This window comes from Mixophyes fleayi, chromosome 6 (assembly GCF_038048845.1).
Source record: "Mixophyes fleayi isolate aMixFle1 chromosome 6, aMixFle1.hap1, whole genome shotgun sequence".
In the NCBI taxonomy this organism is placed as follows: Eukaryota; Metazoa; Chordata; class Amphibia; order Anura; family Limnodynastidae; genus Mixophyes; species Mixophyes fleayi.
The window spans coordinates 68,327,082-68,352,824 of NC_134407.1; the positions used below are offsets into that span (position 1 = coordinate 68,327,082).

Genomic DNA, 25,743 nt, shown 5'->3' on the forward strand with positions numbered 1-25,743 from the left:
CTCCATATTTATATTTCAAGTACGCCTAAGCGTAATCCAATTCTAAACACGGGTGGATGTATTTAACTTGTGCCCAAGCATATTTGCATGTGCTCAAATTTGCAAACATACTTACAATTTTAAATTTCTACTATAATGCCAACTCCAAATATAGCCCTGAAACTAATAAATAGAAACAGCCACTGCATAACTAATCAAATTGTCATCAAATTATTTGAAGCAGCTGTACTCCACCCCTCTTTAACATTTGTAAATGTAAAAAAATAAAGTGTACCTGTAACCATCACACTAATCAGATATATACGAAATATAAAACTATTTTAATTCACACTCACCTGTTTCTGTATTAGAACAGAGATATTACTGACTTACGTGGCATAATTCACATAGTTTAAAACAAAAATTATCTTCAAGATTTTGCCTGTTATGTAACGTAGGGTTGATAATTAAAAACACAAAATTACCACTCACATCTCTCTCTCATAACTCTTTAATTTGCTCAGGCAATTTCAATAGGAAAGTAAGTAGGACATTTGGGTGCTTGGTGTGTTGTACCAGGCACAATAGTTCCTACTGGAAGTTTAGGGAGTAGAAGGAGCCATGGGTGGATAGGTATTTATTATGCATAAGAGTGTGCCCCTCCCATTTACTGGTAAGCTGAGTGTGGTCTCTAAATCTCTAAATCAGCTGATTTCACATTCCATATTTATTCCCTGGTTAGAATACTAATCTCATTATCTTGGGTCCTCTAGAATGCATATAATTGAAGTATTGGGCACCAGCAAAAAAAATGCATCAGTCATATATGCTACAGGACTATCATTATTTTTTAATAACGTGAGTTGATATTATTCTGTATTTGTGATGGCAGGTGGGCTTTAACCCGGTGGTAGTCATTACTGCGAACAAATACATTCCAACATGAAAATGGCGACTGCTCTAATTCCCTATATGGAGGAAATCAGAATTCTTTAAAAAGTGACATAGAAGATTTCCCGACAAAAGAACATACCTGCACTGAGATTTTCGTCACTTCAAATGGCCACAGTTATATTGCTGCTATTAAGGGGGCAATGCCTGTATAATGTATAACCCTTCCTAAAAATCAGTATATAGACGCCGGATCCTCATATTTCCCCCTTAATAGCAGAAATATAACTGTGATCATTTGCAGTAACGTAAAGCTCAGTGCCGGTATGTTCTTTTGTTGAAAATCTTCTATGTCACTTTTAAAAGAACTCTGATTTCCTCCATGTCGGGAATCAGAGCAGTCGCCATTTTCATGTCCCTAACAGCCTCATAGCGCTAGGTGTTATGGGTTTGATTCCACCTAGGGCCCTATATGTGTGGAGTCTGTATTTTCTCCCCATGTTTGCGTCGGTTTTCTCCAGGTGTTCTGGTTTCTTTCCATACCCCAAAGTTCTATTGATAGGTTAATTGACTTCTGACAAAATTAACCCCTGTATGTATCTGTGCTAAGGGGATATAGATTGTAAGCATCACTGAGGCTGAGACTGATGTGAATATTTAAATATTTGCTATAAAGTGCTGGGTAATAAATAGCACTAAATAAATAACTGTTAATAAGCTGGGGGCAAGTCTTTGTACTTTTCCATTATAGATTCGGATTGGCTTAAAGACAGATCCTTCCTCGGTGACTCCCTAGATATTTTATGTAAGACATCTGGCTATTTAGCATGGAATATTTTGAAGATGAATTCCCTTTAAATTACTAATAATAACCATTGTAGTTGCACCACCTATTTAAAGTTGCACTAGTACTTATGAGCCATACAATAAGGAATATGAACATGTTATAAGGGAGTGGGAGAGGGTTAGAGTCTTATAGAACAGAAGTTTACTCTAAAGTTGCATTTATTTATTTTTCATTTCATTCTGTCTGTTTCAGAGAATTATCTGTGTGATTAACTCAGTGTCTAAAGGACCTGCAACTAAACAGGTTAATGTGGTATAACTAAAGCGATTAGCCTAGAGGCTAACTACACGGTTAGTGCGCAATAAACATACTAAAGTGTATAGGTACTCTGAGCACCAGCAATAATGACACCGTTACACTAGCTGAAGGTAGATAACAGTTAACAGCGCGCACCTGCTTAGACAACGTAGAGAAAAACATGTAAAGCTATAAATGCTTTATCCACAAGTCACAGTCCGTGTACACTGAAACGATTGGAGTATGTCATAGGATTAATGTGCACCAGGCATACAGGCAGTGTGTACTCAGCCAGATTGCGCCCTGTTTAATGAATTAAGCTGTTATTCATCCTGCTTTTTATACAAGAATCTTTTATGAAGCCTCTCTTGAATGAGAAATCCAAGTGATTCAACTCATGAAACTGTGGTAGTGGTCGCAGTGCAGGGCCGTACTCGCAATGTGCAGTTAGGGACATAAAATTCAAGAAGGGTCATCTTTGACAGTGAAGCGCAGATCGGCAGAAGCCACATATTGGCAATAATTGCAGCTCAGGAGCGGAACAGATTGTCAATGAACGCAGCAAAGCATTATATCTCAGCTACATGTTGTGGAGCTGAAATGCTTTGACAGTGCATGTAGCGTTAGACACAAGTGCTGCCTTTAAAAAAAAAGATTTCTTAAACTGATGGAAAAAACATTTTAAGCCACTGCAGGAAAGATCCAGTTTAGGAGTGCACAGTGAATGTAGCGCAGCAGAACAGTTATTTTGGCTGTGCAATTTGTCAAGTAGAGGCACAGCAAGTCTGATGTCGGTGGGCAGTGGATGCAGCTCAGTGTTGGTCTAGTCCAGGACACGTTAGTAAATGCAGCGCAGGGCAGACTTGTGCGCTGCGAGTACTGAAATTTCAGCAGCGCTGACCCACGCATCCTACCTGCAGCAGATGAGAGCACTCCCTCCCCAGCCGGGTGCGCACCAGTCTGATGGCTGAAGCGCGCATGAGCGGCAACTCTCCTTGTTAATCTCCGTGTGCTGATGTGCCTATCTGGACCACACTACCCTCACATTCCCCAGCTCAACACATGTCCCAAAAGTAGAGTACACTGCAAATCCCCCGCCCCCAAACCACATCAACGCATCTAATGTGCATCCACTGAGCCACCTTCAGGAGGGAGCCGTGCTGGACAGCGCAATCTGGATGTTTGGTAAGTGTGGAATCATCTATTACATTCTTTAAATGCAATTAACTATGGATTGTGAACATAATACAGCAGCGTATGATCCAGATAAGATCTCTCTGCAGGCTTGGTAGATCACAGTGTGCCAGGGAAGAAACAATATAACTATCTCAGACTAATTGCAAATGTGTCATTTAAAGTAACATTTTGCATATGGGTATTGCATCTATTATTACAATTATGTGTTATGCATGTGCTCTCACCGATGTCTATTTTGTTGCACATATTTGACAGTTAATATAGTGTCCAGTGTAGTGATATGTATATATAAATGGAAGTAAAGGGAAGAGCACCTGAATCCTTTAGGATGGACCATTCAAGCAGTGCTTGGGGGAAAAAAAGACTAAAGTAAGTTGTGGTGTTCAAGCGCCCCCTGCTGCCTGAAGGAGAAGGTGCTCTGCAGAAATGAAAAAAAATCTTTCAATACTATCTGCAGCAGTCATTCACATAACATCACACTGGTGTTATATTCTTTTTCTATTTGCCTTGCAAAATACGTTTATTTCTACTATCCCTGTTTTTTTTTTCTTCCTGCAGAAAGAAAAAAACTAATGAAGGATGTCCATTTTGGGAAAAATGTTTAATGGATAAACTAAAAGCTTAATGTCCATCATTGGGGATCGACTCTATGGATAATGATCTTCCTGGTCTACTACTAATTTAGCTATATTTTACTGCCTCTGCTCTCTAGAAGATCTGGCTCTGGAGATTACTTTTATTTGTTTTTCGATTTTGGCATTTTTGTTATTATTTTTTTGGACTGTGTTGTGTTACTCAGTTGTTTTCTATTGTTTTTCTTATTTTGTTTTTGCTTTTCATGGGGAGAACAGAATCAAGTTAAGATCCTTGCCTGGATTTTTTGGACATGTGTAAACATATTTGGAAAATACCTTCAGGCAGAAAGGGACCAGTGCTGAACCATTGGGAAGTGTTATATTGATCGTTCCGCTGAGTGATGCAGGTGGTATGAAAATCATAGAATGGAAATTGTTTGGGAGGTGTTTTTTTTCCTTCAAGCCAATTTCATCGTTTGCATGTCAGGTATGGTTAAAAGAAAAAAAATTGTATTTTTGTAGATTGTGATTTCTCTTTAGCAGATATGTATTATGTGATAATACTTTATACTGTGATGAGACATTCTCAGTCAATACACTTAGGGTAAGGAATAAAACAATATGTGGCAGTTACATTAGTATGTTTCCAGTCTCATATTTCCCGTCAGTGTAGTGAACTATCGTTTGGTGATCTGCATTAGTGGTCATCCCTGTTTGTCCAGTCCGGTACACATCTCTTCCTTAATAGGGTTGCATGTAGATGTCATGACATAAATATGCAAACATGTCAAACATGCAATGTGGACCTCTTCTAGTGTAAAATCAGACTATTTTAAATTAAAAAACATATTTGAGCTTTTTAAAATATGCAGTGATCCCTTTTTACCAGAGAAAAATATGTACTTCTGAAAAGGTGAAATATAATGATTTTTTTAATCTAAACAGGTATGCAGATGTATTAATCTTTCAAGATTTAAATTATGTAATGGGTTAAATAAAAGTTTTACAAGATGTGCCATCGTAAGATAAAGGATAATGTGTCTAGAAATGTATTGTGCCATTTCTCTGCTCCTCCATCCTTTGCTTTATACAATATCAAATGATGCCATATGAGACGAGATGTGTGTGTGTGTTAATATTTTTCAATGTTTAAATAGACTACAGTTATACATCATCCAGCCATTAATTCACTCCTTAGAAACTTGAGTTCAGTTCAATGTTCATTAATGTGTCTATGATGAGCATACAGTACGTTCCGGACAGTTTATTTAGCAAATTGACTCTGGTTTTACCTCCCACCAGGAAGCTTCCCAAAATTGTAGGTACTTCATGGTTAGAGTGAATCTAAAGCTCACAGAATTCCAAGGGCATGACTAAAAAACAGGATCGGATTAGCAAGTACCAAATATTTGGATTTGTTCCAACACAGAGGATGAGTGGTATTAGAGGTTTTAGTTATTTCAATTGAGGCTCATTGCCAAAGGGGGTATTGCTGCATTGAATTGTGTATGGTTTCCTTTCATAAAGGGAATGGATTAAGAGAGCTTTGGTTCATATGCATTATGCAACTACTACTGTGTATATATTTTATAACATAGTTCTTAGTATTCCCAAATATTTTATGGCATGATTTTAATTGTAGGTTAAGTGCATGACTAAATGCAGCAGTTTTAAAGAGTGTGGGTAGACTAGTTCATGCAGATTGCTTATAGTACTATATGTTGTCTTAAATAGTATATTTAGTGCAGTATATTGCAACACTTACTACATTATGTTGCTTGCAGATTTCAATGTCTGTTTCATCATTAAATCACTCAGCAATTCACACAGTGCCCCGTCTATAATCTGTATCTGTCATATACCAAGTTAAAAATAACATATTATACAAATTAGAGCGCTTCTGTATCAGCACAATTGCTCCTTATTGTATGGCCATCGCATAGATAAATTCAGTCCTGCATTGGGCATAGTCCATCATGCGTCATCATTTTAGAAGGTGGGACTCTATAGCGCATGTCTCGCAATAACTCAGACTGGCACACTTAGCACGCCCTACTATCTTGTTCGGCCCACCCGATTATTCATTTCAAGTTCAATTTTAGTTACTATTTCCTAAAAAGGGAATACTTAGCTTATAATTCAAGTCACAAATATTTGAATTTCTTTCTGTTAAATATTTTATATCTGCATATCTGTGCACATTTTGGCTTACTTGCAGCACAAGAAAGTTAGGGGCAGATCTAATGAAGAGCAAAGATTTCTATCGCAGTAACATTGGGTGTTTTTGCAGGTGATAGGGCTTTTTCTTGCTTCTTTCTGCAATAAAGGGTTTACCATCTTTGGCGGTAACTGTACACTGATGATATGATTTGCCAGTTTCCGCTGGCAGTTGTCTCACTATGCCCTTTCAAGTATTTTAAGTATTTCAGTGGTGTCTCCAGATGGTGATATCAGACTAAAATCATTTTTTCAAAATGTGATTAGTGGTGATATAAATATTAGTCTATTGCTGAAGAAAGAGGCTTATTAATGAATAAACCCCTTTGTAACAATTTAATGAAAGCACTGTTTTTCACCACTTCCAAAATGGTAAATATTTCTTGTCAATTTGTGTGGTTTAGATGCATTGTAATGCCACGTAAAATCAGGGACAGCTTCATCTCTGCTTAGTTTATATCACTGTATAATATATATAATTAATAATAATCCTTTATGTATATGTTTTTGTTCTCCAAATACTGTGCCTAATTCTGAACATTGCAATAAGAACAACAATATGTTGTGTAAGAAACCCAGCAGAAAAAACAAATGTTTTATTGTTTATTTTTTCCTTGTCATTTGAATATATAAAGTATGATTTTTCATTTGTAACAGTAAAATTTAGGGTTTGTGGGAATTTAAAAGACAATAATTCAAAGTGAGAAATGAAGGCTAGAATGGTTATTTCAGCTTTAGATTTTATGAGTTGTCCAGAATTTCTGGAGTGGTATTAAACTGAATTGTTACTGAATCCATTACACTTGGGACAGGTTTAAGTGCACGATTCCCTTTTTTTACTTAAAAAAGAGGTGCAAACATATAAGAAACTTTAAAGGTCTATTACAAAAGTATGAAGCTGGAGTGATAATGCTATTTTGTGATAAGCAGGGCCACCAAGTGCAGGGTGGGTATGATGTACACAAGTCACCCTTGAGGGCCCAGTGGTGATGATTATGGTGGGGGTGAATAGGGCTCCAGGGGAAAGTGACTCCGCAGACCAGTAGCTTGCTATTGGTCCACACGGTTACACTCCACATAGACTGCGTACATAGAAATGACATTTCCCTGTGCACATCCCTAAGGGTAGAGTCCTTGTCACATTGGAGGATGTGCACAGAATGCCTAAGAACCGGTTGTACCAGGGCCCAAGATTCCTCTCGGCAGCCCTGTGGGTAAGGACATGTACAATATTTGCAGGCCATAATAGTGATGATTAGCGGTGTGCAAAGATTTGCAGCATGGCTGTATGGATCTTGAGATATACTTGCTGACAATGTATTAGGTATATGAGACTGTCTACTTTTGCACACACAATTCAAACTAATGGGTGGAGATGGCACATTTAAAGGGGAGTTCCCTTATTTGTGGTAGAACACAGAGCTTTTTACGCTCTGTAAAAACACTTTATTTTTCTGTATCCTTTGATTCCCACTCAGCAAAATAACTTGAATTTTGCAGCAACTCAGAGATGCCAATCTTCAGGTCCCATTCTATATTTGTTCTGGGACCTTTATGTTGTACTTCAGCAGATTGTGCATTTCTAGGTACACTTTGAGCAACATAACAAGAAGCTTCCCATTTCCAAGCTTTCCATGTGTACTAAAGATAGTTTTAATATCCCCTCACTCTCAGGATTAGTTTAAGCCATAAATAAGTCTAAACCAAGCAGTATTTTAGGAGAAAAAAGGAACAATTTAATTGAATTGATTGAGTTATTCTAAAGTGTTATAAGGCTACATTTTGATGTGACATTTAGTTTTGCACCTCAGTCCGCAAACTACGGCACAATTTTAGTCTACAGAGAATATCTTGGTATGCACCTTGAAGCGAACTGAGCAGACCATCATGGTTCACCGGTGTAAGTAGTAACGAGAGAGGGCTGGGGGAGCTGAGGCTGAAGCCCTGGGGCCCAGGCTTCTCGGGGCTCGGCAGGCCTAAGCTAGTAAGAATATTTTCTTTCTTTATTATTAAGCAATGACAAATAATAGAACAAAGAGCGGGCACACGCAATCCACAGACATCTTGCTCATGTCCAGGGAGAGAGCAACACAGCCAGTACCAACCAACCTCTACCATGACACAATGACAACAAAGTGTTTAAAGGCCTGAATGTTAAACCCGGTGGTAGTCATTATCACAATACTCCAAACGCTGACATGAAAGAGCCCGACATGATTAGCCTGAAGCAGTCATGCAGGACAGCATGGTAATAGCGACAGCTTAAAAAACTTTAAACAGTTCTAAGGAATGAACATCCCGGCAGCCTACAATGATGTCAGTTTCAAGCTCCCCACTATCATTTGTGCTGTTCAGCTGCTAATTTAAGGAGACGCTGGCTGTACAATGTCCTACAGTTTCTAAAGAACATTGTACAGTCGGCGCCTCCTTAAATTAGCAGCTGAACAGCATGAATGATAGTAGGGAGCTTGAAACTGATGTCACTGTTGGCTGCCAGGATGTTCATTCCTCTGAACTGTTTGAAGTCTCCTTTTCCAGCTGTCACTATTACCATGCTGTCGTGCATGACACCTTCGGTCTAATCTTGTCGGGTTCTTCCATGTCGCATTTGAAGTGTCGTGATAAGGTACCCAACCTGTAAAACCGAGGTGCACTGCCACTGCTGTGGACGATGCTTAAACACAAGACAAATTGTGCAAAGTGGCCTCTGCCAGTCTTCAATCTTGAGCAGCTTAGACACTGTCTTGGTGTCTTAGGTAAAGTATTTGACATGGTTTCAAGTAATAACTTTAGACGGTTTCATGGTAGCATCAACTGGGGATTTTTGTGTAATAATTAGGAATGGTTTTATATGAGAATTAGGGATTGTTTCATGCACACGGTGGATGGTTTAATGCAAAAAATAGGAATAGTTTTATGTAACTAACTGGGAATGGCTTCATGTAATATTTAGGGATGGTTTCACAGTGAGACTGATGGTTCATATAATAATGGGAGATACTCTCAGTGGCCACTTTATTAGGTACACCTTTCTAGTAGTGTGTTGGAGCCCCATTTACTCCCAGAACAGCATAAATTCTTTGTGACACGGATGCAAAAAGATGCTGGAAATATTCTTCATAGATTCTGGTCCATGTTGACATGATAGCATCACGCATTTGATGCAGATTTGACTGCTGCACATTCATGCTGTGAATCTCCCATTCTACCACATCCCAAAGGTACTCGGATGGATTAAGATCTATTAACTGTGAAGGCCATTGGATTACATTGAACTCATTATCCTATATGTGGAACCAGCTTAAGACATGGTGCATTATCCTGCTCAAAGTTGCTGTTAGAAGATCGGTAGACTTTGGCATATGGTCAGCACCCAGGTAGACTCTGACATTTAAATAATGCTCAATTGGTATTAAGGGCCCTATTGTGTGCCCAGAAAACTTTCCCCACACTGTTACACCACCATCACCAGTCTGGACTGTTGACACAAGGCAGGATGAATTCATGTAGTTTACATCAAATTCTGACCCTACCATCTGTATGTCACAGCAGAAATTGAGATTCACCAGATCCCGCAATGTTTTTCAAATCTTCAACTGTCTACTTTTGGTGAACCTGTGCCCACTATAATCTGTTTTGTACACTATTGTTGTAACACATATTTATTTGAGTTAACGTTGCATTCCAGTTTGGCCATTCTCTTCTGACCCCCTCTTATTAGCAATGCGTTTTAAACAACAGAACTACCATGCACTGGATGATTTTTGCTTTGCACACCATACTCTCTAAATTCTAGAGACTGTTGTGTATGAAAATCCCAGGAGTTCAGCCACTAATAAAATACTCAAACCATCCCATCTGGCACCAACAATCATGCCACAGTCAAAGTCACTTAGATCACATTTCTTCCCCATTCTGGTGTTTGGCATGAACAATAACTGTTTTCTATGAACAATAAGTCTGCATACTTTTTTGCACTGAGTTGCTGCTAAATGAGTGACTAATTAGATATATGCATTAACGATTAGGTGTACAAGTGTACCTATTAAAGGGGTCACTGAATGCAGTATCATGTAATGGGGGTTGTTTCATGGCAATTCTAAATAATAATGGTTTAATGTAATAACTTGGATGTTTTGATTATAAGTATAAGTTTAGATGGTTTCATGGCAAGAAGTATGGAATGGTTTCATTTAACAATTGGGGATTGTTTCATGGTAAGAATAACTGGGATTGGTTTCATGTAATAATTAGGGATAATTAGGGCAGCTTTTATGTAATAACTGTAGTTTGTCTCTACTAATAATTAAGGATGGTTTTATATATTGAATGGAGAGGAATTCATGTAATAATTAAGGATAGCTTCATGAAATAAGTAGAGATGGTTTCATGGCAAGAATAGGTGAATTAATAAAATAATGGGGTGGTTCCATGTCATAACTGGGTATGGTTTCATGTAATAATGTAGAGCTTAATTCATTCAATAACAGAGGATAGTTTCATGCAAAACTAACTGAAAATTAATTCATATAACAACTGTGGATGCTTTGATGGTAATGATAATTAGGGAAGGTTTCATAAACAGGACTAATTTAATGTAATAACTGGGGACGGTCCCAAGGTATGACTACCTGAGAATACATCCATGTATTTACTGGGGATGGTAAGGTTAAGTGCAGATGGTTTCATGTAATACCTTCATGATAGCAATAACTGGGAATGGTTTCATGTAATAATTAGAGATGGTTTAATGCTAAGACTAACAGGGAATAGTTTTATGTAATACCTGGAGATTTTTAATGCCAGGACTGACTGAGGATGGGTTAATTTAATAAATGGGGATTATTTAATGTAATAATTGGGGATACTTGTTTACACTAAGTGCAATTGGTTTCATGTAATAACTAAGAATGGATTCATATATAAAAATGGGGTTAATTTCATGATACAATTTACCGGAGTTGGTTTTAATTAATATTGAGGGATAGTTTTATGGTTAAACTAATGGGATGGTTTTATGCAATAATGAGACATGGTTTATTGCAAAACTAACTGGGGAAGGTTTCATGCATTTAATTTATATTCTTTCATATAAAAAAAAGGAAATAGTTTCATAGTAAAATTAACTGGAGATGACTTTATGGTAAAACGGTTTTCATACTGCCACCCCAGCAATATCCCGGGTATATGAACCCGGGATATTGTCGGGGGACAGGGCTCCCAGACAGGCAAATTCCTGGGTCGACCGGGTTCACACTGAACATGGGCAGACCTGGGTCTGACAAAAAAAAAAAGATAAATTGAAAAAAAAGGAATAAAAAAGTCCTCTTAATACTTTAGTATTTCCTCCACGCTGACTGTGCTGCAGGTTACATGAAGAAATTATGTCATTCCTATTGGCCAGGGAGAAAATTATGCATTTAAAATGGCAATAGCGGACCCTATGCCTGTATAATGTAATCTTTACCGTTCATAGTGAGGATGAACTGGGTCAGCCAACCCAGGAATTCGACTTGGAGTAATTTATACTGCAGCCTTGACCAGGGATGCCGGGGCAAGCCCCGGCAAAAACCTGGGTTGAGGCTGCAGTAGGAAGGGGGTATAAATGGTTACACTTGGGCAAACCCATGTTGCATTGGAGGTGGAGGTAAATTTAAAATGTGTGGACAGATTTATAGTTAGGGAAGGGTATGTCCTAGATCAACTTTAAATTTCAGTGTAAAAATAAAGCTATCGAGTATTTGTGTGCTACATGAAAAACAACAGCCAGCATTTAACTGATGTGCAAAATAATTCGCACCGCTTGCATTGTAACATGGTTTGTCCAGGAGCAAACTTACTCCTTTTTTTGCTTTGTTCTCCTTAGTGACTCAGGCCCATTATTTCTGTCTCTCATTACATAGTTTCTATCAAGATTTGGTGGACAAAACAAGAGCATTCCAGCAGCCAAAATCCTTTGTTCAAAAGAAATTGCTATTAAGCATGCTAGAAGTTTTCATCATAATGTGATGATTGGGGCATTGTTGCATTGTTTTTTACAGTGGCCAATAAAACATTGCACCTTTACTGATATGAATATATAAAATAAACAGCTTCACAGCACAGAACATTGCCCTATTTTTCTCCTAACATATAAATATAAATATAAAAATAGTAACAAAGTGAAAATAAATTATTCTTATAAATGGTTACACTTTCCATTTAATAAAGTACATTACTTTATTATTCGGCATTTTCTATAATAACCTGCCGTTATGGGCTGATTATGCTGTTGGCTTTGGTGCAGGAGATTTTCTGTCCCTGGAATTATAGGTATGACTGTATTCATATAAGCATTTTGTATTTCCTGCATTGCCAATTCCTTAGCAATTTGGTATGTCTTTTCATCACAGATGACAGTATCCATGCGTTTACTGTGAGGAATATTTTTCTTGAAAATGGGTATAAGGAAAAGATCTATATGCGATACATTTTCTGTAGTTACATATTTAAAGAAGATTTTCACACATTACAGACTCTTTTGTCAATGTCTATTCAGGAAATATGATTTAAATTGCTATGAAAAACCATCAGCCTTGCTAGAATAAGAAATATATTGCATTTTAACCATATTCTATGGTACATTTTGAAATTATAAGCACTGACAAGTTGTTTTTACACATGTCATTGTCCCCTTGTGATGTCATCAAGGCAAGGCAACTATTTTTCAGTCTGTTTGTACTGAAAGCCAGAAGAGAATGTGAGGTAGTATAGAAAGCAAACATTAGCAGTAGGAGATTGAAAATTGTTATTGTTGAATCTGCTTGCCAAGCCTTCTTACACCCAAAGCAATTACCTTTCTTCCTGCCCCTAACCTTTGCATTGACTCTATGAACCCCTGTGTAAGCTACATCATCTTAAAAATAGACATATATTATTTAATTTTCCAATGTGCTTAATATATCACTGATAGACTGGTTTACCATTCATATTAAGGTTAGGCATTGTAAATTGTTCTTTTATTGGCATTTTCTCCAGTGGTGTTGCACTTGGTGTCACTTTAGAATCAACATATAGCACAAGAACAAGACTAGAAGATTTGTCCTTCAGGTAGAAGGGTGAATATTCTTGTATCAAAACATTAAGCTGTCTGTTGTAACCACCCTATTATAAGTATTGCAAGTCACTAATACATTTTTGGCGAGCCTCAGAGTTGTATAGTCAGTGCCGCCAAGAGAAGGGGTACAAAGCACCAGATCCCGTAACTCAACTAGGGGCTCTGTGGTGATGACTAGGCAGGGATTCTTGACCTCATCAGAGCCAGACTATTGGTCAATGAGACCATACACCACCAGGCTGAGTGAACAGCACCTGATTTTGCAAAGGCTGAGTGTGTTTACACCTCCTAGGCTTAGTGCCCACAACCAGCTTTAGTAAGGGTGGCCATAAGAAACAGCCACACTAAGGCTGAGGGCATGTTTTTGGCAATCCTGTGTACAGACAATGATATAAGCAGCTCTGACAGTTTCAGCTGATTGGCTGCTTGTTACTGCATAAACCTTTTTGGTATGCTTAAGATGATGACTGCCTTTATGCTTTGTAATATTATACTTTTTTATATCATTTTAATATTAAAATAACATGCTGGGTCTTATTCTTTTAAATATTGCAAAATAAAGTCCTCTATGTCACCCTCATGGAATCCACCACATAATTGTTAAGAAATAAAATATCCATAATGGAAGGTATATGTCAGATTGCATTCTGTGTGTATATTTGTTTAACCAGAAATCACAGCTGTTCTCCTACAAGGATACAGGACTTGGCACAGAAGTATTTTTATTTGGATTTTATTGGTTTGTTTCATAACCTGATTAGATATGTTTCACTTGTGCATTTTTCTAGTTGAAAAACAACCTTTGAAATTAATTTAACCACAAGTTGTTAGTATTTAACTAGCAAGACTGTTTGCCTTAATTGCATAATTGGCTTGCATATACACACATTCACACACACACACACACATATATATATATATATATATATATATATATATATATATACACTGTGCCCTCAACACTAATATGGCTCAATGCAATGGACCATTTACATAACTCAATGGCCACTGCAGACAGAGGTCATTTAGAAAATAATAAAATAGGGAGATACTTTGTTATGTACAAATGTGTCCATTACTTGCTTAGAGTGAACCAAGGGGCAAAATCCAATCCATTTTTTTAATGGACTAACTGAGCTTACACTTCACACATTTGTGTTGATCATTCCTGTACTTTTTATCACCTAGTTCCAATTCATATGGAATGCCCAATCTGTTACTGTATGCCCATCATCTGCAGCAAAAATACTTTGGCCGCGTTGTTCCTCTAATCAATGTGCACATCGATGAAAACAGGGGCATCAATGTGCCAAATTTATATGTTTAGAATTTATTTTTTCTAATCCCCTGTTCTTTCTTTTACCAGGTCTGAATCCAGGTTCAATTATTGACATCAGAATGTTGGTTTATTTTTACTTTTTTTAATAATAATATTAATAACCTGCTCAACATGTTCTAATAACCCATTGAACATATAGTCGCTAATCTGAATGGTATTACTCTTCCCACTGGCTCTCACATTTACAGTAAAGGATAATAGTAAAAAAATAATAATAAAAGCATAATGTGTGTTAGCTTATCTGCACATATGACTAAAATACAATATTTTTAAGACAGGACCATGCTTTCTTTGTTATTTCATTTATGTATCAGTCATATAGCACTGGCTGTTTCCTGACAACCCCAGCAGCTCACTGATGAGCTGCAGTCACATAAAATTTCTCAAACCGAATCTGTAATAGCAAGATAACCATAATAATCCTACAGAACAACATAGCTGCTGGTTCATTAAGAGATGCAACATATTTAATTGAACTCATGATAGCCTAATGTATACATATGAGGGACTGTGGCCGTACTATTTGTCACTTAGCCACCGTGGGGAGCAACCACTGTGGCTAGTGCTAACCACTTAGCCATCATGGGCAGCACGGTGGCTAAGTGGTTAGCACATCTGCCTTATTGCACTGAAGTCATGAGTTTAATTCCTGACCATGGCCTTATCTGTGAGGAGTTTGTATGTTCTCCCTGTGTTTGCGTGGGTTTTCTCCGGGTGCTCTGGTTTCCTCCCACACTCCAAAACCATACTGGTAGGTTAATTGGCTGCTAACAAATTGACCCTAGTCTGTGTGTATGTGTGTTAGGGAATTTAGACTGTAACCCCCAATGGGGCAGGGACTGATGTGAGTGAGTTCTCTGCACAGCGCTGTGGAATTAGTGGAGCTATATAAATAAATGGTGATGATGATGATACTTATTTGTCTGCTAAGGCCAAAGGTTTCTAACTCTACATTAACAAAACCCAATTTCCTATGTGATTGCCTTAACATGAGTAAGAGCTTGTGCAAATAGACAGTACACATAGCTGCTCATACAGATGAGCCAAGTTGTGGCAGGACTGTGCATGAATTGAATTACACCGAGGTGCAAATTTCCAGCAATGCAGTCTTCAAGTTTTTGTATTTGTAAATTCTACATGTTGTAGAATTTAAAGTTCATAAATAGAGCCAGGGGCACCAATGGTGAGAATTCATTCTGCTTGGTGGTGTGGCTGGAGTAGGCATTGGGAATTCCACATGGAACATTTCGGGTCATATTTTGCTGAAGAAATATGCAAAATTCTGCTTCCAATTGCACTCATCTTTAGCTGCTAAATTGTGATTGGAATTGAAGAATACTTACTTAAATTTAAGAAGCACTCATTTTTGAACAAGTATCTCAGATTTGGGGCTAGTGTTTAATTCAGACAGATGAGCACCTGAAAACATTTGGCACATTTATGAAAACTCATACATCATTAAATACATATGAGGGGTTTAAATTTGGGAAAAATAGTATTAATACAATGAAAAATAATAACATGATTGCTTACATCTTCTATATTGCCAGAAATATGCCTGATTAGTAGATATTGGCATATTTCTAGTTCTAAATTATTGTGGCAGTGTTGCTCAGTGATGTCATTGTGTAGTAATGTCATTGCACAGTATTCCTAATTTAAAAAGCCTCTTATAGCTTCCAGGTAGGCCATATTGATACTTCTGTGGTCACAAATAAAGGGGGAAAAAACAATAAACCCTGAACATATATAGCATTTTGGGATCATATTGGGGCACACAGTTGTGGAATACATAAAGCATTGATATGTAATCCAAACAAATCAACTTTTATTCAGGCATTTTATTGGCTGCTATGAGTAAGGACTGTTTGCAAACCAAGAAACACTACGTTTGTGTTTTGGTATGCTGTTGTCAGCAACATGCAATGTGTATGAAGAAATTATGAATTACTGGCAGGGTAAACAGAGCTATGTAGACATAAGCTTAATGATGTAGTGTAATATAATATATTATGCCCTGGTTCCACTTGAATGCATGCAAAGCAAAATCTTTATAGACAGGTATATCTGTAACACCACATTATAAATAATTACTGAGAGAGCCTCTGTGGAGAATGATAACTCTGAGTTGTTGTTGCAATTGTATTTTTAAATTGTTATTTTTTGGCTGTAATGGTTTGTGAGAATGGGAGTCATATTTTTTAAATGTAATGTGTTTAGTAATATAGTTAATAGATTTGTAATCAAATTTTTTTCATCATTTCTTCAAAATTTTCATCATTCTGTTTAGCCATACATCTGTCTTTTGTCATCCATCTGCAACTACTTTCCTGTAGAAAATGACAGATAAAGTGATTGGCTCAGGAAATCCAATTCTTTTGCCTGAGGGTTGTTGACCCAGCACCTTGGCATCGCTCACAGACAGTTCCATCTGCATCCTTAAGGAAATTGCTTGAGACATGTACATTAAGCTTAAAAATAGGCTTTATGTACACATGCCATCACAAACTCCCCACCCAAAATTTCTTATAAGAAATAAATCATTTTTTGTTAATAAACTTTTTAAAAGCTGTACTTAAGGATATGGTCATATATGAAGGGTTAATGTACATTTGACGGGTAGGGCTGTAAATTGTAATGTGTGATTCCGTTTATTGACCTTTATGAGATATAACCTTCCACAGAAACCCAGTCTCACAAAAAATCTCCCTTATTCTGTTACCATTTACCACTATGAATGTCTTTAATTTCCTTCCCTTGTCTCTTATTCCCTTCTCTGTCCCAATGGCCCATTGTCTGTAGTAAATTAAACTTTCCTACCATTCATAATCAATGACACATACTCACATCCATCATACTCACCAAAGAGCTCTGTCTGTAGGACTGGATTAAAACAATTCGTTTTATAGTTAGATACATTGGGGCTGGTAGTTGTCTAGTAGTAGTGATTCCCATCTCCTGTACCTACATTTCACCATGTTCTATTCCTGATAACCTTTGTCAGACTCCTATCTACACTTGCATGTATGACACTGCAGCAGTTGGAGTCTATCACAACATACTACCATGCTAGCTCACACAATGGGTGACCCTGAATAAATCACCTCGCTATCACACACAGACAGCCTCACTCAGTCACCTCTTGCGGGCCCAATATAATTGTTTATACTTACGCCATATGAAATGGATGGTCAGCCTTGGGGCATCCTTATTCTACTTTGACTTACATTACTTTTCCCACCACCTTGTTCACTTCTTGTGTCCTTCATGTCCGGACGTATCTTAAGAAGTAGATCTTTTCAAAGGTTTCCTTCAGTCCGCATCAGTGGTTTTTAGGAATGCTGCTGTGGCAAATTGTTACCAATGCCCATCTCTCTGGTGCAGGCATTATCTAAGAGGCTCGACAAAGCTGTGACAAGGGTCTTGCTGACACAAACCACCTTAGGGTGATGACATCATAGATTCTTTTAAAATAAGAACTTGCAGAGTTTGCAATGTTCTGATGTGAATGTGTAACTAGGTGTTACATTTTGTCAAATAAAGGCACCAGCAATTTGAGATGCAGTTAAAACTTTTTGGCTTAAACGGACCATTAAAGCCCACAATTTAAATTTTCATATCTGAACCATTAAGGTAAAAATACATTGGTGGTGTTAATCTGACTTTCAAAAACAGCTCTATTAAAAAGTAAAAACGACTAATTTGCAAACATCTATAAATCAAAATCAAATAGCGACTTTACTTTTTCTTTGAGCCCTAGATGACCAAAGGTAATTTACATCTTAATGAATGGGGCAATTGTATTTTGATCTGCTTTGGCAAGTTATATAGGGGGGATTTGTAAAGTTTTTAACAAATACAGTTTTCCTTATTTTTTCCTGGCAGTTATTTTAGTGTAATCTATATAATCAAACATTGTATCACCTAGTTCTTCCATGTATGGGAATACCAGATATATGTAATTGTTTCCAGATTTGAGGTTGTGTTAGAGCCAGGAACATAGATACAATGTTGATGAAATACTTTTTTTTTCATCTTTTCCTCACTTTTTTTTGTTGAGTTTTAGTTTTAGGTTTTTTTTTTTAGTTTTGAGTCTCCAGCAGATCTCCTACTGTAGGCACTAATAGTTCCAATGATTATTGGATCTAATAGTAAAGAGTCATTTGTTTAATGTGAAAAGTGCTTTTCCATACCGCACATGTGAACAAAAAAGTTGCGCTGACTGGCCATTTCTGATTGGCTGATTGCAGATTCACATCTGATACTGATTTCCTGGCCATATTTTACCATGACAAATTGGTAATGTACATTACATCAAACTCTACATCAGGGCCTTAAGGAGCAAATTTCTTTTAATAAGCGTCTTGATTGAGCGTCTGTCACAAGGTCCCTGAATTGTGCTGCTTAATTCATACCACACTATAATGGAACAAAGTAGTGGACTTAGTCAGTCAGTATGTCTCGATCTAACTTGTATTCCACAGTTTGGGAGATGCCTGACTATGCCATTTTTTAAATGGCGATATGTTCCACCATTCATATGCATTTAGACTTGCTTGACCCTAATACTAGTTTAACCCTCATTATTTCTCATCTATATTTTCACTTAATGCTCATTTATATTAATCTTTTAAGCTTTTTGTGTACCTCTTGTTCTAAACACATACCCACATATGCTCAAATATAGAAGCCAAGAAGAGTAGTATGTATAGTTTGCGATAATTTATTATATGACAAGAATTGTGTAAAAGCATAACTTTAATTAGCACCAAATGTATTCTGTTGGCATGAAGCTCTACAATACTTATATTGTCTCATTGCCTTTTCACCAATGTCACTGGCTATCACATGTCCAACCATTTCAAACTGTTTCATTGCAGTTGGAAAAGCATCTTTCAGGATGACTTACAGTAAGTGACCACTTATTTTGGGCACAGAAGATTTTATTGTTTACAGGAATTATTTGTTTGTGGGCAAAGTACAACATATCCACTTTGGTGTTGGAGGGAGTAGCAAGCATTACATAGGCTATTCAGTTAATTGCAACTGTTACACTGAAGGATTAGGTAGTCATCAGGACTAGGAAGTCCAGTGACAGATGCATTTTAATGTAGATAAATGCACCACTAGGCATTTGGTTAGTAAACCTAAGTAGGTTTAATAAATGTCAAGTGAAGTAGAGTTGGGTCGATGTTTTAAAGGGAGTGGTATGTTAATACATTAATGAAGACACATTAGCCAAAGCATGCAGGACAAGTATGGACTGATTAACTAGGAATATACAACATTTGTGGGGAAAAAAATAATAAAAACAAATGGAATTAATGGTAATGTCATGCTTTTAAAGTATGTGAGTCATGTGTAGAGGTTGACACTAATGGGAATACTTTTTCTAGTGTGGCATGTATTCTGAATTAATCTATAAACTAACAAAAGCAGATATGAATTATGGTGATATTGCTATTTTTAAAGCAAATCAGCATGGCCTGGAGGTAAGTTAACCCTTTTCCTTTTTAACCCATCTTTAATTGGTATTGAAATAAAAAAGGAAAACTAGTAGTGCAAAATATTAGTTTCTATTTGTGTCATATATTTTACTATCTTGTCATTTCTAACATGTTGTTAGAATTTTAATGCAAATAAAAACTTCCATTCACCAAAATTCTCTTGTCACAAGCTATACCTGTACGTTTGTGTAATATTTGGGTGTGATTTACACAAAGTTTAGAGACCCATTCTGAAAAGTTTTTGTATGGATGTTGCTACCATTCATGCCACCTACCTTGTCACAGGCAGGATTCTACCTCGGGCTTCCATCAAAATAAATTTACGCTATAATCCTAAATCCTCTGCACACTCTACATACAATATATATAATAAAGATTATATATCCATTACTCTGGACACAACTATGACTCACACTGTTCTGCATGGAGGAGTAGCCGGTGTATATACATGTATGTGGTAAAATCGGCGCTCATCGGCACTCATAACTAGATCCTTCCAAACCAATCCCATTTAGGAAAGACCATATACAATATCAAGGGAGGTCACATACATTTCCCCCTTGGACTTGTGAAAACAGAACAAAATAAGCTTCACCCACAATATGCCCAAATCTCACCAATTTTGCCAGAACGCCCACTTTTGAATGTATGTGTGTTTGTGTGTGTGTGTGTGTGTGTGTGTGTGTGTGTGTGTAATATATATATACATATATATATATATATATATATATATATATATATATTATATATACACCCGTATTATAGATACTATACAGTAGGTCTACAGGTCTCCATGACAGTAATCACAGCATAGGGTCAGGACTTAACCAATTAATTAAAATATATGGGGGATAGTTTTACCAGAGGGCTATTTATGAGGGTAACAATATGATAGATGTTGTGTGTTAATTGGGACAGGTAAAGCACAAGAAACAGAACTTCCTGGGAAGTGTAGTCTGTCCGTATGCTTAGGAAAACTGTAGTATTATATATTATTATACCATTGTTATAGCAGCTACAAATGAATATACTGCATCTGCATAGCACATATGAGAATTTCTCTGCTGCGGTTACTTTAGCTATTGCATACTTACCCTCCTGTCGTGCTTACCTGCCTTATCATGCCTTATCATGTTCCACCGGCCCTGCTTGCCTACCCTCCCAGAACGACCGGGAGACTCCTGAACTTTGGGTGTAAGCAACCCTCCCAGATATTACTTCTCCTTCTTGGTAAGAGGTAGGGACATCGATGACACAAATTGAACCCCTGCTCTCCCTTTGGTCTTCCCCTCTGGGATCTCACAGAGTGTAGGTCCAAAAAGTAGGCAGGTATGATCTACTAGACTCCAACAAAATGGCCACTGAGCAGAAGACAGTGATGAATGAATGAGGATCTCCTCTAGAATTCACTTGGTAATCACACTAGTGGCAGAAAGTGGAATGGGAAGAATTGTTAGGTTCAAATGAGGAAGAGACTCTACAGTCCCAGTCACTTCTAGTTGCATGTGACAAGTATGAGATTAATCTAAGGTTGGCGCCCACATTGGCTTTGTACCCTGTTCGGGTGCATATATCGCACCACCCTAGTTATGACCCTGCTCTGCACCACCCAAAAATTAAAACAGACATACCATTTCAAAAATATACTCTTTAGTGGAATAGGATGCTAGAGTGATTGCATAGAATTAACAAAAAGGCAAATAAAAACGTAATTGCTTTAACAGCAAGGAAGCTGCACCTGTAATAACTTGCAAAATAGATAACATTACATATCTCACCACCTGGGAAACCCCAGCTTCCTTAGAATAAGTTGAAGTACTACATAAATAGAACTGACAAGTCCTTCCTTGGCCTACCTAGGAACAGCTGCTCTTTTATAAATAATGCTTCCGCTCTGCCCCTGGAGATAAGAATGTCTGTCCTTTCTTTAACAGCTTAAAAAATAGCTTATCATTTGCCTTGCCAGAGTTCTGCAAGTTGTATCAACATATAGGATAATATTTGTTTTAGAACTTCAGAACAGACATCCCTAACAGAACAAATAATCTATGGAATATTACAGAAAGTGGACTATTGGAAACAATTCATAGAAGTAGTATAAAACAACATTATCACATTTTATTGTACATGCACCATATTCACCACTGAATAATAATAGGAAATACATTCTAGGTAAAAGCATCAAAATGGTAATATCTCTTAGATGCAAATGGTGATAACATGTATACAGTTTAGCAGCATGATAAATTGAGTTTGATGACACATTCTCTAGCTAAGTGCACAATCTGTAGTTTTTTTTATATTTACAGCCTTTCTTAATGTATCATTTAGAAAAAATGCAGCATTTCACAAAGTTTTAAGTCATATGAAGAGGTGTTTTGGGTCATGATTTTTTTGTTATGTATGCTGCAATTCTTAGCAGCCTACTCTTTTATAATAAAATGTACAGTACATGTTTCACATGTTAAGTGGAGCCTACTATTTAATGTGCATGGGACACAAGGAATCAAAGGGACTTGTCCAATGACAGGAAGAACACTAGACTATCATTTAGAAATGACAGGGATATTTATCAAAGGCCAGGAAACGTTTTGACAGTTTTTTTCACAGCTTGGTTTCACTTAACTCAACCTATTAATGGAGATACTGGCCTGCAGCAAGTTTAACTGGCTCCCACAGCCGATAATCTTGCCTATGTTGAAGCCTCTTTATCAAGCATCCCAGGATGACACAAACAGAAAGAATAGACTGAAAAATAATATTTATTGATGCAATAAATTATTTATTTCAGGCTGCAACTTTTTAAAATGAATGGGACTATTGCCCTCTTGCAGAAAATAAATATTATTTTCTGGTGGGAAAAAAATACAATACATTAGATATCATAAATCTTATTATTTCTACCATATTTTTAGTATATAGAATATTTATTAAAGTTTTCGCCATTTCAGCTGCCTATTGCTCAGAGCTAAATTAATGTTCCATAAGCAGCGATGAGATCACACGAAGCAAAGTTTAAATATTACACTTATTGCCTCAATATGGTTTTCTTTAATTAATAGGCCTATGAGTCCTAGCAAATTTCTCAGTGCCATTGTTTTGTAGTCAGTACATTGAATCAATGAGTAAATGCTCCTTGTCTAATGCTTTAAATAACAGCAGCCAGCAATAAAAGGAATCATTAAAGTAAGGACCATGAGAAATATTTTTACAGACACTTACATTTTGCCAAACGTTAACGCTGGTCAATTGTTGAGAATTTTCTGAAATTCATTTCATTTTGTTTGCCTGCTCCTAAGATTATATCATTATCAACTTTTCCACTAGTCTACTGGTATAGTCAGTGACTATGCTTGAAAGGACAGTATATCAAATTAATATTTTGACCACTCTCATTTACTTCTTTGTTTAACTTTTCCACTCATGCTTTTAACTAATGATACTGATGTATATCTGGTACTATATAGAGTAATTCTGCATAATGACTTCTGTAGTATGTAGTTGGTTTTACTCAGTTGCAATCAATTAAAAATCCCAGTAAGAAAGTAGAAGGAACAGTTGCATATAGTGAGGCTACTGAGTAGCATGCAGGTTATAAAATCCATGCTAATGCAAGATAACAGTAGTCCCAAATGCAATCCATTAAAACAGTAGTCCCAGTAACAGGCAGTAGTATAAAGATTAATTGACTATTTAAAGTATAAATCCCACATAGACTCCTCTTAAACAGTTAGTTTTGTACCTTATTTAGTGATTTCTCCAGAAGGTTCTCTTATAACTCAATGTTTACGTTGCAAAATCAATCTGTACGTGAGATTGCTATGGCTGCCGCTGCAAAAATTCTGTTTAAAAAATGGAAGCATTTGTTTTCTGCTTAAATAGAGAAATATAATCTGATCGATGATTGAAAGCCAATTAGTCACAAAGTTACTCCGTGGTCACATGATGACACAAGAGTGGAGCATGCCTGCTGATTAGAGGGGAGCTCCAAAGCCTCTCTGCTCATTTCATGTGTCATAGGATTGTGGTTGCCATGATGGTCGCATGGCACTGTGCAAATGTAAATAGTAGGTAGCGGTCGCAAAGAATATCATCATCATCAACATTTATTTATAAAGCGCCAGCAGAAACGATACTAGTAATACATACATACAGAAAGTAAAGAGGGCCCTGCTCGCAAGCTTACAATCTATGGGATATGAGAATGAACACAACAATCTACTTACAGAGTGTTTTTTGTTAAAGAAATAAACCTAATTTTTAGTCACATTAAAAGCATTATCTTATGCATGCAAATGATTCTGTTCAAAAATGTAAAAACAAGTTCTCTTAGTGGTGGCACAGGCATAAATAATTCATGTTTGGTAGCCCTGTTGCATTGTTTTTGCGATTGAATAAATCCAGGTTATGAATGTAGTAGCGCCAAGCATTCCTACATTTACGTAAATATGTGCAAACCTGCTCGATTATGTGCAAACCATCTCGCTCATGGCCAAACAGGCTCACAGTGATCAAACTTGTTAAACTTTCTTGAATTTAGCTAAAAAAAAATAATTCTGGCATGGTTTTTCGTACTGATTCCACTGATCGGTTTGAGAACCGGCATCTCTATTAAACTCCTAACCTTTTAATCATGTTAACTGTTTGAATTTCATTTTAATATAGTGCATTTTTTTCATTAAAGTGTCTGATAGTAAATGTCCCAGAGTGTTTGTAACTTCAGTGTGTCTGCTTTAGTATAGCACATCTGGTTGCACAGGAAGATCGACTACTTTGCGTGGGAAGATGGTGGCTTGTAACTAGAGATGCTCAGGCTCAGTTCCCCGAGAACCAAACACATCCGAACTTAGCAGATACTAGTACCGAGCCAAGGTGGCTCAGTACTTTCGAGCCCTCGGAATTGATAACGAGGCAAAATGTCATTGTTACATCGTCGGATCTCTCAAATTTTGGATTCTATAAGTACCGCCCTCCACGGCGATCCAGCGCCATTTCACAGAGGGACACAGAAGGGGTAGCACAGTTCTTTGCAGTGTCTAGAGCAGTTGACAGCATCATAGGTATAAAAAGAAAGAGGAGGGGTAGCAGTGTTCTTCAAAGTCTCCAATGACAATCAGGAGAGCTCCATTGCTCCATTGCCAATTGTCATTGCTGAAATAGAATTAAAAGGTCTGGCAGGCTTGGTCTTCTAGATCTGCAGTCATATAATGTACTGTGTTATATAGGTAAAACACAAAGAGGAGAGCTCCATTGCTAATTGTCATTGCTGAAATACAAATAATAGGGCTCGCAGTCTTGGTGTGAATCTGCAGTCACATTGTACTGTGTTATATAGGTAACACACAAAGAGGAGCGCTCCATTGCTCCATTGCTAATTGTCATTGCTGAAATAGAAATACTAGGGCTGGCAGGCTTGGTCTTCTGAATTTGCAGTCAAATTTTACGGTGTTATATAGGTTACACACAAAGAGGGGAGCTCCATTGCTGATTGTCATTGCTGAAACAGAAATACAACAGCTGGCAGGCTTGGTCTTCTGAATTTGCAGTCAAATTGTATGGTGTTATATAGGTTAAACACAAACAGGAGAGCTCCATTGCTCCATTGCTTATTGTCATTGCTGAAATAGAAATACTAGGGCTGACAGGCTTGGTCTTCTGAATTTGCAGTCAAACTGTACAGTGTTATCAAAATGGATTCACAGCAGTACACAGAACAGCAGGAGCACCAAGCAGCTGCTGGCACCAATCATGATGATAGTAATCCGTCTACGTCATCTGGTAAAACCTATGTTAAAGTGCACAGTGTTTGTAAGTCAGGAAAACAAAAATGTAAAAAATACCTTTCACCATGGTCAAGA

The 25,743-nt window shown here is 37.2% G+C and overlaps 1 protein-coding gene across 2 annotated transcripts in view; it reads left to right on the plus strand.

Moving 5' to 3' along the window:
• The first annotated feature begins 2,607 nt into the window (after positions 1–2,607).
• The window catches only part of CA10 (carbonic anhydrase 10), a 259,553-nt gene continuing 236,417 nt past the window's right edge, over positions 2,608–25,743 (plus strand). The window contains exons 1-2 of one of the 2 annotated variants that reach the window (XM_075216760.1): positions 2,608–3,139; positions 3,710–4,213. In XM_075216760.1, coding sequence (XP_075072861.1) covers positions 4,153–4,213 — 61 coding nt within the window. In that variant the 5' untranslated portion in view covers positions 2,608–3,139; positions 3,710–4,152. Of the gene's footprint in view, positions 3,140–3,600; positions 4,214–25,743 lie in introns of those variants that run through there. The other variant, XM_075216759.1, reaches the window with a different exon arrangement.